The sequence below is a fragment of the Motacilla alba genome, chromosome 4 (genome assembly GCF_015832195.1).
Source record: "Motacilla alba alba isolate MOTALB_02 chromosome 4, Motacilla_alba_V1.0_pri, whole genome shotgun sequence".
Taxonomy (NCBI): domain Eukaryota; kingdom Metazoa; phylum Chordata; class Aves; order Passeriformes; family Motacillidae; genus Motacilla; species Motacilla alba.
The window spans coordinates 31533149-31550749 of NC_052019.1; the positions used below are offsets into that span (position 1 = coordinate 31533149).

General features: G+C 37.0%; 1 protein-coding gene across 2 annotated transcripts in view; it reads left to right on the forward strand.

The window, feature by feature from the left end:
• CFAP97 (cilia and flagella associated protein 97) overlaps nt 1–17601 on the forward strand; it is a 31266-nt gene that overhangs the window by 3908 nt on the left and 9757 nt on the right. For both annotated transcript variants that reach the window (XM_038135622.1, XM_038135623.1), the window contains 3 exons: nt 6302–7176; nt 7265–7336; nt 16220–16485. In XM_038135622.1, the coding sequence (XP_037991550.1) occupies nt 6321–7176; nt 7265–7336; nt 16220–16485 (1194 nt within the window). In that variant the 5' untranslated portion in view covers nt 6302–6320. The remainder of the gene's footprint in view (nt 1–6301; nt 7177–7264; nt 7337–16219; nt 16486–17601) is intronic.

The window sequence follows — 17601 nt, forward strand, 5'->3', positions numbered from 1 at the left end:
GCAATGAGTGAGTAGCCATGGTCTGTTTAGACAGACCTGATGGCCATCATCACTCCCACCGTTTAACTTCAGTGTTCTCTGACCCAGCCTGTCTACTCAAGAGGTCACAAGGTGACCTTTGCTGAAGAGCCTGAAGAACAAATATTTAATGTTTTTCTATGCGTCAAGTCCTGGAGCTACAGATACACACCTCTCAGCATAGTGTATTGCAGCTCCTCACAGTAGGAGAATGGCTTTTTTGGCTCAAGAGAAAATCTTTTTTCTTTTCTCCCCCTCTTTCTTCACCCACACGCCCCCCCCACCCGGTTTCTGCCTGTTCTTTCGTCCCTGCTTTGTACATTAACTTGAAAGCCTTTGCCCAGCTCTTTGGTGGTCATGTGCTTTCATTTGCTGTAACCATCATGGCAATTGACCCAGTGTTTCAGGATTTTCTAGTGCCCATTGGCTGAGCTGAATTCTTACTTGAAATAGCTGTGAGACTCAGGCTTTCTGTGGCAACTCTTTTTGGAAGACTCAAGAGTACTTTGAAGCATCTCCAGTGAGATGCCTGCCTGTTTGAGACAGAACTGCCATTCTGAGGGCTAGTATGTCATAGTTTTAGGAGTTCTTAAACTGTATCTCAGAGCATACAGGGGAAATCCTTCCATTGTGTCTGGCAGAGAGAACTAAGGATGCAGGACAGCTGTAGCAGGTATTGTGCTCTGAGCTTGGAAAATCAGAATATCTGCTGAAGAGACTGGTTGTTTCATTTGTTGGGGGTATTGCTTAAGGGAAGTAGTTTCCTAAGAGGTATGTTTCTTCCTTTGTTGTTCTTAGTAATAAATATGAAAGCTTTAATTTAAGAGGAGGTAAATAGGGCTGAATATGTGTGGTTTGTCACACAGGTTTTAAGACTTGTGTTTTCTCATGTTTCCCCTCTTTTGAACTAACAAACACCCAAAAGTAAAATTTTTCTCATCCTAACATTTTGATTGCTCTCTTCAAGATGTTTTCAAATTTGTCTTTTTTTGTTTGTTTGCTGGAGGTTTTTTTAAGCTTCAGCCAAAAATGAGGAAGGGAGGGAGAGGGAGCCAGGTGTGGTTCCTTTAGCATTTTTAACTTCTCCCAAGCTCACCATACAAGAGGCAGTTTGGCAGTCAGCAGGTTTAGGGGGTCAGGAACCCCAGAGGGGAAATAACGAAAATGTAGACTCAGAAGATTATGGAGTGCCATAAAGAACATGTACCATTGGTAGTGTAAGTCTTTTATTTAAAACACTTTCAACCCTAAAACAGAAGGTGCCGTGTTGGAGCTAAATGCAGTATTATACTGCTTCTGATACTTTACATGTTTTTTTATTACATCCTAAGATGATGTCTGTTCTTTTTTGTTGCTGTAAACATACTATTGACTCATCTTGAGTGTGCTATGTGTATATAGCTGTGATATATTATGGCCTTTGTAGTGATGTACAGGATGCACACAGACATTTCTGATTCAGCCCCTAGGATGTGTAAAGGTCTCATTTTCCCCTTCTATTAAATACCAGAATCTTATGATGATATGAAAGCATTTAGGCCTTTCAGAGGATGCATAGCATGCAAGCTCAGAGTGTGGTGTCCTACATGCTAGGAATCTGTGTGTTACCAGACAGGGAAAAAACAGCTTTCCTTGGAGCATGTTTGCCTGCATGCTTGGAATTTTAATGTTACACGAAAAAAACCCAGTTGTCCTCTCTATGTAAATCATCCTCTTCCTTGATTATGAAAGTAGAATAATTAAAAGAAAGTCAATCATTGCTTGTACCTGAATGTTGATTTTTTTTTTTCTTTTCTTCTATGATTTATTTCAGAACTCTGGGATGCACGAGTTTCAGATAGTGTGCATTTTAAAAAGTGAAAGATTTAGTGGATAACTTCAAGGTTTAACTAAGTTTAAAATACCTCAAATCTTTCACTGGGTACTTAATGCACTTCGTAAGTGTTAGTTTCTGACATTCAAAAATGTTTTAAAAAGGCAGGATATGTTGAAACACAAACTCACATCTAAGTTTGTATCCTCATTACATGACTTTTCATGTACCATCCCACCTTTGTAGAAGGTACTTCAAATTGCAGTTATGCCTAATGGCCTGCTCTTAGGCATTGCCTACAAAAATACTTCAGGTGGTGCTGTAGTTGGCAGGTTTGCAGCTGGCAGGGGAAAAACATTCAATATGCTTAGTGTGATTAGGGTCTTGATCTGTCTTTCAAGGTGGAGGAGGATGTCAAAATGCTGCTTCTTCTTTGGGTAGTACAGCAGCACGCAGTGGTTGACCTGTGCAGGAGCTGCATGGTCTTTGTTCTTGCTGGGAGAATGTGGATGCAGTCTCAGCAGGTAGTCAGACTCTGTGTGTGTCAACCCTCTGGTGGGAAAGTGTGGGCCTCTAAAGCCCTGAAAGCCAGACTGCACGTTCACCTTGGCTGCTTGGCCACTGCTTTCTGATCTTAAATGGGTCAAGCTTGAAGGGATTAAAAAGTGGTATAAGCTAGTTCTTCCTACACTAGGAAGAGCTGCAGTCAGGAAGAGACAAAGACAAAAGGGTGCTCTTGGCTGTGGTGATGAGTGATTGTTACTGTTGCAAGAAAAATGGGGTGAGGGGTAGAGAATTACATGGGGAGAAGAAATATTACAGTAAAAAAAAAGATCTGGCAAATATTAATGGCCAGCCTGCTCTTTGGAGTTGATCATGCTTGTGTTAGAGGATTTCATGGCAGAAAGCCACAAAAAGCATGTGCTTTTTTTGTAAATAAATACAGCGGTCACTAAAATTAGCAGTTAATGGTAAGTATTTGACTGTAATGGCAGCTTTTTTGGGATTCCAGAGTATCACTTGTTGGCTCTGTGTTTTAAAAACAGGCAATATAGCAGAACTCTGTATTTCTCACATAAGTAAAATTACACTCTGTGTTGTATATAAATGGGTGTGAAATTGTAAACAGAATAAATTTATTGATTTAGGCATGCTTTATCAGCAAATTTACCTCTTCTGTATTGCATCGTCTTGGCAAATTCCAGCTCTGTTGCAGACACTCTCGATGCAAGAGTGGAATAGGATCTAAGAATACCATCTCTTTGTTTATTTCCTCTTGTTTATTTTTATTGTAAATTAAACAATTAAATTAATTAAAGAATTAATTAATCTTAAGTTTGTGAATGATTGACAGTGAGAGACGTGGCATGTTGGTTTCCCATTAAGATGAAGGCTAAAGTTGTTAGGGACTTGTACCAGAGGAGCGGAATATGCGTTTGTCAGTGGAATGACTGCTGCTCCTTGGGCAGGGCCAGACTGCTGAATGATGTCTGCTGTACTGGTGGTCGCTGTCTGCAAAGCAGTTATGTCTCAGTCTTCCTAGGAAACAGCCCACTGGCAGGTGAGCTGTTCCTGAATCATGTAGAGTGGGAAGATGTGTGTTCCCTGGCTGGCATTAATGGAAAGGAATGTGCAAGCTTGTTGCTATCTTTTATCACCGTTTGCCAGCTCTACACTGCCCTTTTGTCTTGAGTTAAATCCCATCCTTACGTCAGAGACTGTGTTCAGAAGAGTCATCTGAGAAGCCGAGGTGTGACTACACATTATAGCCGATGAGATTCTGTTAGTTCAGTCTCCTTTGCAGCCATAGCATTACATGAACTAAAAATACATGGATGTGATTGCACTTCAACAAAATGTTGTATTTTAAGCTATACTAAAGTTTTCAGCTATATTAAGTTATCCTAGTTAGTCTGCACCCACCTGCAAACCTTTTTGCCTTAGCCCCTTATGCTCTTATGTATACAACAGTGCTAACATTATTTCAAATCTGTGTTTGAGACAGGTGAAATACACCACATGCCTGCTTTTACCAATCAATCATAGTATTTCTAGTTATGAGCTGGAGAGATGCTAGCTCCTTTCATCATGGAGAAGAAAGAGTTTTATTTTTAAACTCTACTTCCTAATTTTCTTCATAGAATTGGCTTTGTTCAAGTTGTACTTGCTAAATAAATAATTCATGGTCTATAGTTAACAGGTTTTGTTCCCTTCTGGTTTAGATTACATGAGATAGAAAATTAAATTTAAATAATGTGTTACTCTTCTGATTGTTTATTATTTTTTTACTGTGCATGTTTTTATATACTAAAATGTATTATCCTTTTAGGAAGCTGCTTGAGAAAAACTTTCAGGAATTCACACGATAGTTGCACATTGCAGGCTATACAAGCTGTCTGAAGCCAGGTATCACAGGAAGTGACACAAAGGGTGGAACCAATGGCCCAGCTGTAGTGCATCTGCACCAATGCACACAAGATGGGTGAAAACCAGGAGGTGCCAGAAGCCACAGTGCTGTGGGAAAACCATGATTGTAACCATGATTGTAGTCACCATCACGGAAACATGGTGGGGTGATTGTCATGGTTGGAGTGGTGCATGGATGGCTGTAAGCTCCTCAGAAGGGACATGCAAGGAAGGAGAGGTGGTGGGGTGACCCTCTATGTTAGGGAATATTTCAAACGTGTAGAGCTCAGGATAGTGATGATAAGGGTGAGTGCCTGTGAGTGAGAACCAGGGACATGGCCAATAAGGCAGCCAGTCCTGAGGGGTGTCTCTCATGGACCACCCTGCCAGGATGAAGAGGCAGATGAAGTATTCTGTAAGCAGCAGGGTGGTGTTTCATGGTGGCTAGTGCCTGTTCTTGTGCGAGACTTTACCATGCCGAATATCTGCATTCCCAGAAGTGTTCTACTGCTTTTTTTTTTGTTGCTCTTTGAAGAGCTAGGTGCTTTAGAGAATATCTTTGTGGTCCTGAAAATTGATCTCTGCTTCTGTTGCCTAATAGTGTTTTCAGCTTTATACAATGTCTAACTAGAATAAGTCTCCTTTCAGTTCTTTGGCTTTGTGATTCTTAAAATCATAAGAGATTCCAGACTTTTTGGTTTTATGCTGTGATTTAAGAAGCATATTTTCAGTTCCTCTAAACCAGTATTATTTGAGAAGTGGCAAAATATCTGAGTGACCTTTAAAAATTCTGAATTTTGAAGTCATTTTTAGCTAGAACCTTTCCTGGAAATTCCTTTTTTCCACCTTTGTTCGCCATGGCAACAAACTATATGTGGTTTGAGGCAGAACATCCATCTTGTAAAATATTCTGGTTCTCTGGCCTTGTATGGTTGCTTCCACTGCCCTCATATTTGATTTTCTTGGGTCTAAAGAATGTTACATATTATTGATTCTAGCTTACTAAATTATTTCAACAGCGAAATCTGCTGTAAAGAGTAGGAGAAAAGTGCCTCTGGCTAGATGGAGCTGGTAGTCTTTGATACTGGCTGATTTTGTTTGGTTTTGGGGTGTTTGGATTTTTTTATCTTAACTCTATCTGTATACTACTAATGAGTGGAAATTTTTGTATCCTCTTGCCACATGCATAAGATAAAACACCATCAAATTCTGTAAGAAAGACATAATAGGAGCAGATTTGTAGAACATAATGGTTAACACTGAGGTCCTGATGTCTGCAATATTATGTATTTGGACTAGCCATGATCTGGTCCCACAGACTGACTGGTAACTTCTGGTTTAAATGCACTGGTTTCATGCCTGGATCACACTTTTTAAAGTCTAGGTTCATCTGAAAGAGTTAAGTTTCCCTGCTGTACTGTGGAGTGTAAGTTACAGAAGACTGTCATGAAAAGGAGTCAAAACTAAAACCTGAATGCTGACACACCCACATCTGTCACAATTTAACCTTGGAGCTGTGGATCTTTCAATCTAAATTGAAATTTCACCTAATTTGAAGTGCTGAAAGTCTGCAGTATGTATGGCTGTGTCAGCCAAGATGGTGACCACTGTATACAAACAAGGTTTATAATATAAAACTCCAACTAATGATAGCTCATAGTGGCTCTAGTTTCAAATGGCTTAAGGGAAAAAATAAGACATGCTATTTTTTAAAATAACCTTAAAGGGAAAAAATAAGACACACTAATTGCTTGTTTGTAGTATTCAAGATTTTTTAGCCACTAAGGGTGTTTGACAAATTTGCTTAGAAGTAGCAGTTTGGAAATTGTGATGAGTTGGCTTAAAGTAAAGCTGTAAGGTCTAACATACGAGCTGTGTGCATTAAGGTGGCACTAAATTTTTTTACTGAGCTCGCTATGAAATTGTCTCTTGCAACTTCATGTAATTAATTGCAGAATTATAAATTACTAGAGCTAAAAGAGTGAAGAGCAAAGCTATTACACTGAAAGTGTGTTTGGATCTGTTTTTGCACAAATATTTGGAAATGTTTTCTGATGCTTGCAGGTGGCACTTCATATTCGTTATGGACCATTTTGAAGACATATCAGATGGTGAAGTGGATCATGCCTTCTTTGACAGTGACTTTGAGGAAGAGAAAAAGAAAGCTGAAGAAAATGGTGAATATATAGAGAAAGGAAGTACAAAGGCAGCTCTTGCAGACACTGATTTGGTTTCTAATTCAAAAGATGAAAAGTGTTGTGAGGAGGAAAGTGAAGAAAAGCAGATAGATTTGCCAAGGGATCAGTCCCTAGAAAATAGCAAAGGTCCTATTGAAGATGCTTCCTCTTTGACAGTTTCTCCAGTTGCAGAGAATGCAGGTACATCTGGAGCAACACCTGCAGCAAATAGAGGAACAGAGGAGATTGTTCCTGCTGGAATTCCTAAAATAGTTAAAGAAGGTGAAGAAGATTACTATACAGATGAAGAAGACAGTAGTGATGATGGCAAAAAACAGGTTAGACCCAAGTCAGCTAAGCAACCAAACATAAAAAAGGCTAGCAAAAAGTATACTATCAGCTCTTCCTCTTCTTCTTCCTCCTCTTCGTCCTCATCATCATCATCATCCTCAAGCTCAGATACAGATGGTTCTGACACAGATTCTGATAGCTGTTTATCAGATTTATCTCATTCTTCCCCAAAAAGGAATGCTTGTAGAAATGCTCTTCTGTCTCCAAAACAAAAATTCAAGTCAGCAATGAAATTAGCAGAAGGAAAACCAAAGCTTGGTGATGACCTGGAGGAGTCTGAAGACACAGTGACTGACGTAACACCTCTGTCAACTCCAGACATCAGTCCTATCCAGTCCTTTGAATTTGTAGCATCAAATGATAAGAAACTAAAAGTAAAGAGACAGGAAAATGTGAACCAAGAATTATATGGTAATTTGGAGAATTTAAGTACAACACTAAATGTGCAAAGCCTATGGGCCTGGGAAATTCAATCTTATATCTGTATTTTTTTCATTAGATTCCGAGTTTGATCGCAGATATAGTCGAAAAGTATTGCATGATGCCATGGACCTGAATCAGCTTCTAAAAGGTGATTTTTAAATTTTCTTTTTACAAAATACAGCATCTGCCACTTGTTGAGAACAGCTGTGTTCTAATACACAGAGTGGGATTTTCATATACCATGTGCATTTTTAAAACTTGTTGCTGTTTAAGTGATGTTGATCTAATTTTTTGAATTCTTTTCTATGTGATAGTAGAGAAAAGAAGCATGCATTGGTTTGCATATACGTAGAAGTAAGATAGGGTGAATCTAAAAAAGGTTTGATATTTTAATAAATTGGGCAATAAAACTGCACATGGATTTTAAGGTGTACTGGACTATGACACAATTTAATATCTAAATTAAAACATCAACCTTTCTGTTGAAAGGCTGGATTATCAATCTCCAAGACTAAAAGACAATCCAAAATTTCATTGCATTATAAATGGTATTCATATACTTAAACTTCTAGTACCTTTTTGATAATTAAACAGAAGTATTTGAAATTCTTTTCTAAGCTAGGTGTCTGACTTCTAAAATACGTTAGGTTGAATAAAGGTATTTTTAAAAGAAAAATAGCAGATCATCTTTACTAAAACTCGAGTGGTTGCTTCTGGCTAATAGACTTAAAAAATCTTAATAATGAAGCCTAAGAAAATTTGCAATCTCTTTCCCTGCATTCATTGCACACCTTCATTATGTGGGGTAAGAATGCCCTGGATGATCTCATGTGCATATTTTAAGGTCTACATGGTGCTTTTGCATTTATTTTCATGGCCCAGAGTTTTCAGTACTAAAATCTGTGGAATAAAAAAGGCTTGAATCAAGAAATCTGCTGATCTCAAGTGAGGAAGGCCTCTTGCAGTTTAGGTCTGGTACATTCCAAGCCAGATTTGCTGTGTTGAAGTAAGCCTGACACAACTAAAACTGCATGTGCTGTGTTTGTTTATTTTGCACCTTGCCAGACTGAGCTTCTAGTGAATAAGGATTTAGAATGTATTGTACACATAGTTTAACTTGCCTAAAAGTAAAAACTGGAGATTTTACTTGTATGGAAATTCTTCTGATGTTAAGAAAAGTAACGCTAGCAATCAAGAAAGGTAGAGCTTCTTCTCATCCCTGACAGTCCTTGTGCTTCAGTCATTCTTTCATACTAGAAACAATTCCAGCCAGCTGTCAAAAGATGATGTCAGAAGAATTGTTGCTAGGCAATTGAAATTATGATGTCCTATGTCCTTATTTGTTCCCTGTTAGCAAGAAGCTATTTAATTACCAGTGATTACCAGTGGATTCATCTCATCCCTAAAACAAATTATTTTTGTATTATTGCTCAGAGTAGGTATTCTCAGAGATGAATCTCTGTTGGGCAGAGGAACTTCTTTATCAAAACTGAAAACCAGTTCTAAATAACAATAATAAAGATAGAGTAATGAGGAGTAGAATGCACGTGATCTAGCAGCAAATGTTCCTGATTAATGTGTATATTACTCCCAAGTGCCTCTCTAAATCGGCAAGCACAACATAGCTTAATTAGTTTGGGCATTTTGAAGTTTAAATGGGGCAGAATTATTAGTGGTGGAAAGTAATAGTCTGGGAAAATAGGAGTTAATCTTATTCTGAGTTATTGCTTGCAGATTTTTTTTGTACACATTAGGGGAAAAAAAAATGCAAATAATTTTCCCCCACCCTCCAGTCTCCATTAAATGTTCATCAGAACTGCATAGGCATAAATGTTGCTTCAAGTGAGAACACTGCAAGCCCAGACCTGAGTGCATGAAAAAAAAAAAATTAAAGAATCATGATTTGTTTTTAAAGCATAATATTCTTCCAGTACTTTATACTGATGAAGCATTTTATTTAAATATTTTTCAAATATGCTTGTAATATAGCTGGACCCAAGCATTTACAGCAGTTACACAAGTTTAATTTCCCGAGGTCCCCAGACACTTTCAGAATTTCCATGTGATCTGTTATTATGTTGTTTCTGTGGGCCACACAGTAATTAATGTTTTATCATTATTCACATTACCAGTGCATACATTTGGGAAGACTGGAATCTCTTGTATTAAAAAAAAGAATTGCAAGAACAAAAATAGGAAAGAAATTTGTTCAGACAAGTTTTGGACTAGCACAAGAGTCTGGTTATTAGAAGCAGCAAGGTGGTTTGTGTATCTTAATTCAGAAATAATTTGAAGCGTTTAGAAACTGTTGCAGTTAAATTTGAAAGTAATTGAAAAAGTTTTTCCTTTATATGTCTTTTATGTACTTGTGTTCATATTAAAAACTATTCATTTTAAGCATTTAAAAAATTGTATTAGACAAAAATTTATCATGCCTTTACAACTCCTAAAGCAATGCTTGCTGTTGATAAAAGCTGAATTTTCTATTATGCATTTCTTAATAAGGTAAAATCTCACAAATAACGTAGTTCTAGTTGGAAATCTCATCGTTTCCCTGCTCTATATTGCACTTTGATTGGTTTTAGATGGGTAGTGCTGATAGGAGGCTTGATTATAAATTTTCAGTTAGAAATATAGTTTTTCTGTTGTTTCATGATGTGGTTTCATTATATACATCTTTGTATGTAATTGTTTTGTGATTCCATTATGTTTCCACTTTGCTATAAGCCTTAAAGATATTTCAGAAAATTAATAACTGAAAGCAATATTCTAAACCCGTACTAATAAAAAAAGTTGGAGTTATTTCCTCTGCTGTCCTCTTGAGTAATCTGAACACAAAAAGGGAATTAAGTATGGCAATGCCAAGAAATAGATTGTAAAAGATTGTTTTAGAAGGTAATTTCATAAATTACCATGCTGGAAAACTGGGAATAAAATAAATTGGAAAAATTTTTGATGCTATTTTGCTTGATCCTATGTCTCAATTATTATGCAGATAAAGAGGTGGGTTAAGTATGTGAGTGTTAACTGAGCACTCATCTATCTCAACCCATTATGCTACAGATTTGCTCTGTCTTTAGACAGACCTCGTGGTTTCTGTAGTCCAGAACAGAGTTGTCTGCTAAAATTGCTCTGTCTCTCTTTATCTAAGTTTGTTCGGTATCAGTACAGTGGGATAGCACGAGGTATATCCAGTGCTAAAGAATTTAGTACTTTGTGTTTTCTTCTCTGTAAAATGGGGTTGATACCTGCTTATTTTACAGAAGTGTCTGTGAGAATTAGTCTGTAAATCCATGGTATTAGCTATTATTAACTTGAGGAGGCGGTGTAGTGGGGTAAGTAGGGCAATTGGCCACAGACTGAAGTTCTGTCCTTGAAGCTCTCACTGACCTCTGTGCTGATAAATCTTTTTGCCTCTTCTATGCCTTAGATTTTTAAAATAGAGGTTCCTCTGTGAAAAGCTCTGTAATATGAATATCATGATTATGAAAGTAAAAAGCTCTGTGTTTCTGAATAAAATCTATTGTAGAAAATTAAATAACGGCTTCAACTCAACATGAAGCCATCACTTCAACTTTTTTTTTTTCATATAATTTGTCACTCAGGAAATAGAAGAAGTTTTGTTAACTGAAACTTTGTTCTCTTTAGGGATATGTTATCTGTGTGCTCATTCATGCTGAACTAGTGTATTTGTAGCAAAGCTGCTAAGCAGTATCTAAATTTAAAGTAGACTCTACAATATACACGTACCCAAACTGTGGAGTTGAAATAAGCATATATAACTTTTCTATGGAAAAGCTTTTCTTATGCTTTTCTTCCATTTAGTGTGTATATTCGGAGTTTGAACTATGTGTCTGTATTCATATGCCTGGTTTTCACAGGCCTAGAAACTCATTTTGATGTAGAAGAGCGATTACTAGCTTATTCATATATTTAGAGTTTGAAAAGAGATTGAAAATCTGTGAGATTATGGAGAGATATGGGCTTCCCCAACATTCATGAGAAGCTTTGTAATTATTGGGAAAAAAAGTCCAGCAGCTGTAAGATATCTTCCTCATGATATCAAGAGATAACTAGCAGCCCTATTTAAGCATGTTTTAATAGGGAAATTTTCACCTGAAAAGCACATTCTCCTTTTCTTAAGAAAACCCACCAAAACTTGAATTTTCCAAAATACCTTTTAAAGAGCTCTGTTGCCTGCAATAATGGATGTTATAGGAAGTATTTTTTTAGAGATACCACAGGGAAATAGTTTCACTCATAAACTATTAGATATTGATGAAGAACTGTGATTGATTTAATCCTTTTGCACATGTGGTAGTGTAGCAATATAAAATGAAATATCAGTCAAGTGTAAGCATTGAAGCAATTTATATTGAGATTGCAAAAGATACACTGAAACATGCATGATTTTGATTTTAGTCTTAATACCGTTAGGATGGCTGTATCATCCATCAATGCATTTGACTTGCTAATTATAAGTTGTATTTTATATAAGGTTTGGCCTTTCTCATTCTGCAAGGTTATTTGAATGCTTAAAGTTGAAAGCAATAAACAGCTTGTTTATGGCTTAAAAAAAAGTCAGGTATCTCTCCATGGAAACCAGCTTTCATAGAAATCCTGTGAATACCAGAGAATTTGCTTTTCCTGCTTACCAGCAAATGAGAAGTAGGCTGCACACTGTGCAAGTCGTTATGCAAATGCTGCTTATTTATCATCTACCCCAAATTACATTTAAGGTCTGACTGACAATGAAAGTAACTAGTGGTTTAGTTAAGTTACTTATTACCCACTGATAGAATATGTATATGATTGGTAAATAGTAATTCATTGTTCCAAGACTTACAAACTCTTTAGAAACTTAAATCATAACCTTAAACTGTAGAGCTATCTCATGTTATCAGTGGCCATTGCAAAAATAGTCAGGTATACCATTCAAACACTTAGGCTTTGGGATTAAAGAGTAGTGTGGGTGCATTGATGAATAAATCATTGAAATAACTATGAAACTCAAACACCTGAGTTATATAACATGAAGTGTGCTCTCAGTATTTAATAGCATTTGGACTCTTTTTGCTTATTGATGGTGAATTGTCTCTGGTTTCGTGGGCATGTGCTGACCTCACTTAGACACCTACTGTCTTGGCCATGAAAACAATGTTGCCAGTGAGTGGTAGTATGCATTCAGTGCCCATTGGACATACATTCCTGCTGTGGATTACCTAATTTTCTGTCATAGCAAGTGTGTGGAGAATAGGAATATGATGCTGTATAAATGGTGCTTTGCAGAGGCAGGTTGGACAGATTTTCAGTCAGGTGACTGGAAGCAGTGATTTTATTACTATTACTATTATTGCTGATTTGAAATTCAGGGGTCAGAAGTATCTTTCTGAACTGTGGAAAGAATGTCACTCCTGCTTCAGGGAGACCTACAGAAGTTTTTCCCTGCTGCTTTCTATATTGCTTCTGTGACTTATTTGAACATCATTTAAGGAGTGGTGATTTCTTCTGCCTGTTTTGTTAGGAGTATGCATGCTGTAGTATTAGTGGTGCTCTTTCACAAAAATGACACAGTATACATTGTGTTGTCTCATTTTCTACTAAACTTGAGACTCTCCTGTGACACAGTTCCTATGCAGATCAGTGTTGCATTTGTGTGCTTTAAAAAAGGCTATCTATTGGTAGGGTCCAGTAAGTTATGGTTTGCTTTGTTGTGGTGTTTGCAGATTAAATTCTTCCTGAGCATAGATCTTAACCAAGTAAAACATAACTCTAATTAATTAACAGTTTGAAGAACAGCAGACCAGGTACTTTTACTATGTTGCCTGATGCAATGATTTGGTCTATTGCAGCAGTGTTGCAGCACAAAGCTAGTTGTGAAGTTTCAGATGGGTTCTTGGGTCATCTAGAAGGCTAATAATAAAAAGATCATTTAAGGAACTGGAGAGTTTTAGAATGTTATTTTCATTTCATCCCTTTGAAAAAAACACTTGCTGCTGCATGTCTTGCATTGGGTCTGAATTTCTGATGCAAAATTAATGAGTCTTCTGTAATTTATCCATCTGTCAATAGATTATTTACTGGGTTTTGGCAGTTGTCCGCTAAGGCTTCACTGAATAACTTCACAACAGAACCTTTGTGATGCTCTTAATTTTTTCCCTGTATTAATATATTTCTCTTGAGTTGTGATAAGTTCAATATTATGACTGTTAGCAAGCTCTCAACCTCAAAAGTTGCCAGAAAGCTGTTGACAGTAGTAAAGTCAGTTTCTACATTAAGAATAAATAAATAATAATGAGGCTAAGAATGAACAACATATGGAAGAAAGTGGGATGAAGTCTCTTTCTGCCTGACACAAGTGGGAAAGGCGGTCTTTGTGGTGAGGTGATAAAAGGTGTGGATGAAGCACTGCAGAAGTGATATATATTCAAAAGAAAAAGGCTAAGGAAAGGAAGAAGGAAGAAGAGATGAATGAAAAAAGGAAAATTCTGTGTTTTGAGGGGGGATGTGACTGAAGAAGCTGGAAGATGAGAGTAAAGTTAGTAACATTTTGTCCTTGTGTGTATAAGAAGTAGTATCCAGTAGAGCAATGCATGGATGTGTACATAGATACATATTCACTCTAATTGCCTGAGAGCTTCTGGTAAAATAGAGGGTGTTTAATGCTACAGAAGTTACATACCACTATCCCAGGAGATCTGAGTGACAAAGTAATGCAGTGCTTGTTGAGCCCTGTGTGTAGCAATTGCTTCAGAGTTCCTTGAATCATGGTTTTTAGTAGCATTTACTGACCAGCTTTGGGGTAAAAGGGAAAGGCCTTTGTTCCATATCATTGCTCTGGTTTTATTTTTTCATCACACCTAACAGCAGTTTACCAGAAAAGTGAACAAGTCAGAAAATAAGTAGCAAGTAATTACCTTGAAGCATTTTTAATCTCTTTACTGGCTGTAGTTCACAGTCACATCAAAAGTATATACCTGTCTCTATAAGTCTCTGCCAAAGTATAAACTGCTATCTAATAGTGAATTAAAAGTCATTGACCAGTGAAGGCATGAAACATGTATTTGTACCTGAAAAAGTCTATCCAGAATGCCATTGCTTTTAATTGATTTTGACTAGTTGGCACCTTCCACAGAGGCAAGATAATTGTTGGAAATTTGTGCTGACAGCCATTCAGAAATTTAAATGTCTCTTGTAATAGACTTGATTATCGATAGCATTGATGGCACAAGGCTAGGTAAAGAATTGAGTTTAACAACTGTTCTTTGTCTCAACTGGATTTCCACTTTTGCATATGACATGCAGTCCTCTTTAACCCATGAGGTGCTGTGGATACAAGGCAAAAGGTAAAATTGCCTTTCATAGGTCCACAATAATATAATTATCAATTATATAACATTATATCTTCTTCAGATGGTTGTTCAATTTACTTTTACCTGGCTGTGTTCTGCAGTGCTGATTTTGCCTGTTCCAATAAAGATGTTCTATAATATTTTCTACTGAGATGTATGCTGCAGCTTGATGTGAATTGTGCAGCTCTAGTTATTTTCTTTGCATTTCTTTTTGTCCCTTGTAGGCTTATCCAGATGAGTCTCATTCCAGGTTTGTCTCCTCCAATGGTGTTGATGGCTGTACTAGTTTTACCTTGAGAATAACTACTAAACTGTAGAGATGTTTCTCTAGACATTTATATTGTATTAACCTGTTGGTTGGCACACTTGATCTGCTCTAGTTTGCATTGTGTCTTGGTTTTGAGATGATTTGCATCTTCTCTTGACAAACAGAAGCAGAATTTGCTACTGTGGGCAACCTCACAGAGCTGCCTAGGGACAGTTCTTGCTTACATTGGCTAGCATGCTGATAGTGCAAGTTTACTAATTTCCAGATGAATGTTGAAATTCATTAAGTGTTTGGGTTTTGCATTTTGAATACTGTTCTTAAATTTCTCAAAGACAGTAGCAATATTTACTTGCATCAATTCTGAAATAAAATCAGTTGAGATACTGCAAGAAAAATTTCATTTCATTTTGAAGTAAGAAAATGCTCTTCATTCTTTGAGTTTTCTTCACTGTTAGGCTGCCTCAGACATCTCTTGCAAACAGATTGCTAATGTGGAAGTGTTTGCTGAGGAAGTATTACTGCCTAACTGCGTTGGTTTTTTTTCTTTCTGCTTTGGATGCTTATTTTGCCTGTGTGGGGCTTCTAGGGGTAAGAGTGAGGGATGTCTTCTGAAGGCACTGTGATATTGGAGGAGTGTGGGGAATGGCACAAGTAAGGCTTTTTTGTCTGTGTCTCAGCTCCAAGAATCTGTCTAATCTAACCAGGTACTGCCACATCTGTACCACAGATAATGCAGTGGTTTGATGGGGTAACAGCATGACAGCAAAACTCTTACACAGCAGTTGCCAGAAGACTTGCTGCAGAGCTTTAGAAAGCAAAGGCTTAGAAATAGGTCAACAGCAAAGCTCCAGTGGAACTGTAATAAATATAGCTGGCTCTGGCTGAGAGTGAACTTTTCCAGTTATCTTGCAATTTTACATGCCAAGTTGCTGTGTATTTTTAAGTGTGCATTCTTTGTCTTGAAACCTTATTATCATGATTGTTGTTTGCTTACTGTTTTAAATTTCCATGTCCCAGTAATTTTTCTTTTGTTATATGTGCTCACTCATTTCTCTCCATCCATTCAATTTACTTTTCATCATTCCCTTTGCATTTCCTCCACCAACACGATGTAGAATTTGGTTTAAGAGTTAAGTATCAACAAAATCACTTTAGGAAGTGCACTTTGTGCCTCTGTGTCAGGCTTCCCCAGTGTAAGTTTTCTTTCTGAAACATTATATCTATTTCTGCCTCTTAACTGAGATGGATGCCTTAGATTAACTTGGGAGCAAAGTTTAAAACTTTTTTTATGTGCAAACATCTAAATACTAATTTATATTTTAATTCTTGGTTCTAGTTTACGTTTACTCCTGGGTTCCTGAAGCTGTGTTTTCTAATCTGCTTGTTTATTTCACCTTTTGCTATTTTAAAGCTTTCTTACAGTTGGATAAAAAAGAACAAAAACTAACCATCGATCAGCCATCTAAAGGAATAAGGAAAAATTACTCTTTCACAAATGAAGAAGTTAGACAGATTGATCGGGAAAACCAGAGGTTGCTAAAAGAGCTGTCCAGACAGTCTGCAAGGCCAAGGAGAAGCAGCAGCACGTTGAAGAAGGTGTCTGTACCACCGCCTAGATTGTACCACAGTGCCCTCAACAGGCAAAAAGAGCAGCAAAGGATTGAAAGAGAAAACCTGGTAAGTTCTGATTGTGGATGTGGATCAGTAAATTGAGAAGGACTATCTCTTGTCAGATGAGCTGTTGCTAAATACTTAGAAGATTGATGAGGCAGCACATGGACATTTACTGCAGTAAGTCTTCAATAAATTCCATTACTGTGGTGTTGGCATAATTGTTCCTATGGGTGAGTTTCTTGGATTTTTTGGGAGAGCGGTGGGAGTAATGATGGGTTTTTTTTCAGATGGAAGTAGATTTTACTTTATATGCATTTGCTCTACTTTGGTGTCGTTTAAGAGGAATGACTGTTACTGTTAACACACTCAAAACACTGGACAGCAGTCTGACTGTTCATTCTGCTTCATCCTAACTACTAGTTTTGCAAAAACAGGCTTGCATAAAATAAAACAATCAATATGACAGCATCAAACTCATTATATTTGAAATACAGAGGATACAAAGTCAATGTCAGTTCTGGTTTTTGACTCATAGCTATCCCTGTCTTTGAATATTTGTTGCACTCTGATTACCACAATGTAATGGCAATTACAATAGCTTCTTTACCGGAAAACAAAAATTCAGACACATTTGTAGGGATATTGCCAGAGCTCTCAAATACTAGAAGTAAAGCTGGTTTGAATAAGATACTTTTAGTAATTGAATTGTAATACATACATGTAATGACATTTTCGTATCTCCTATGTATTTATCAGTGTGTTTGAAAAAGGCATACAATTATAGTTAAAATAATTGGAAAATGTATACTGGAAGTAATTTATTACTTCTTAACTTCTGTGTAAGTATAGGTTGCAATTTCCTTTTCTATACACATAGAGATACAGATTCAACATGGAGGAAGTCTGATTGCTCTATTTGGGGAAAGCTGTTAGGCTTTATTCTTCCAGCTTTCAAACATCTGGATTGTTAAAACTTTGAAAATTAGGAAACTTTCTTCCCAGCTCCACTAGACTGCAGTTCACATTATTCTACAAAGTCTGAAAGAATTTAACACAAGATATTGTTATAGATGTGTGACACTTGTCGTTGGCTGGGGAATAAATGTGTTTAGGTTGGTAGGAGGGTGTTGATGGTGTTTATTTCAGATGTTGAAAACAGGTCTTGCTCTACCACATAAA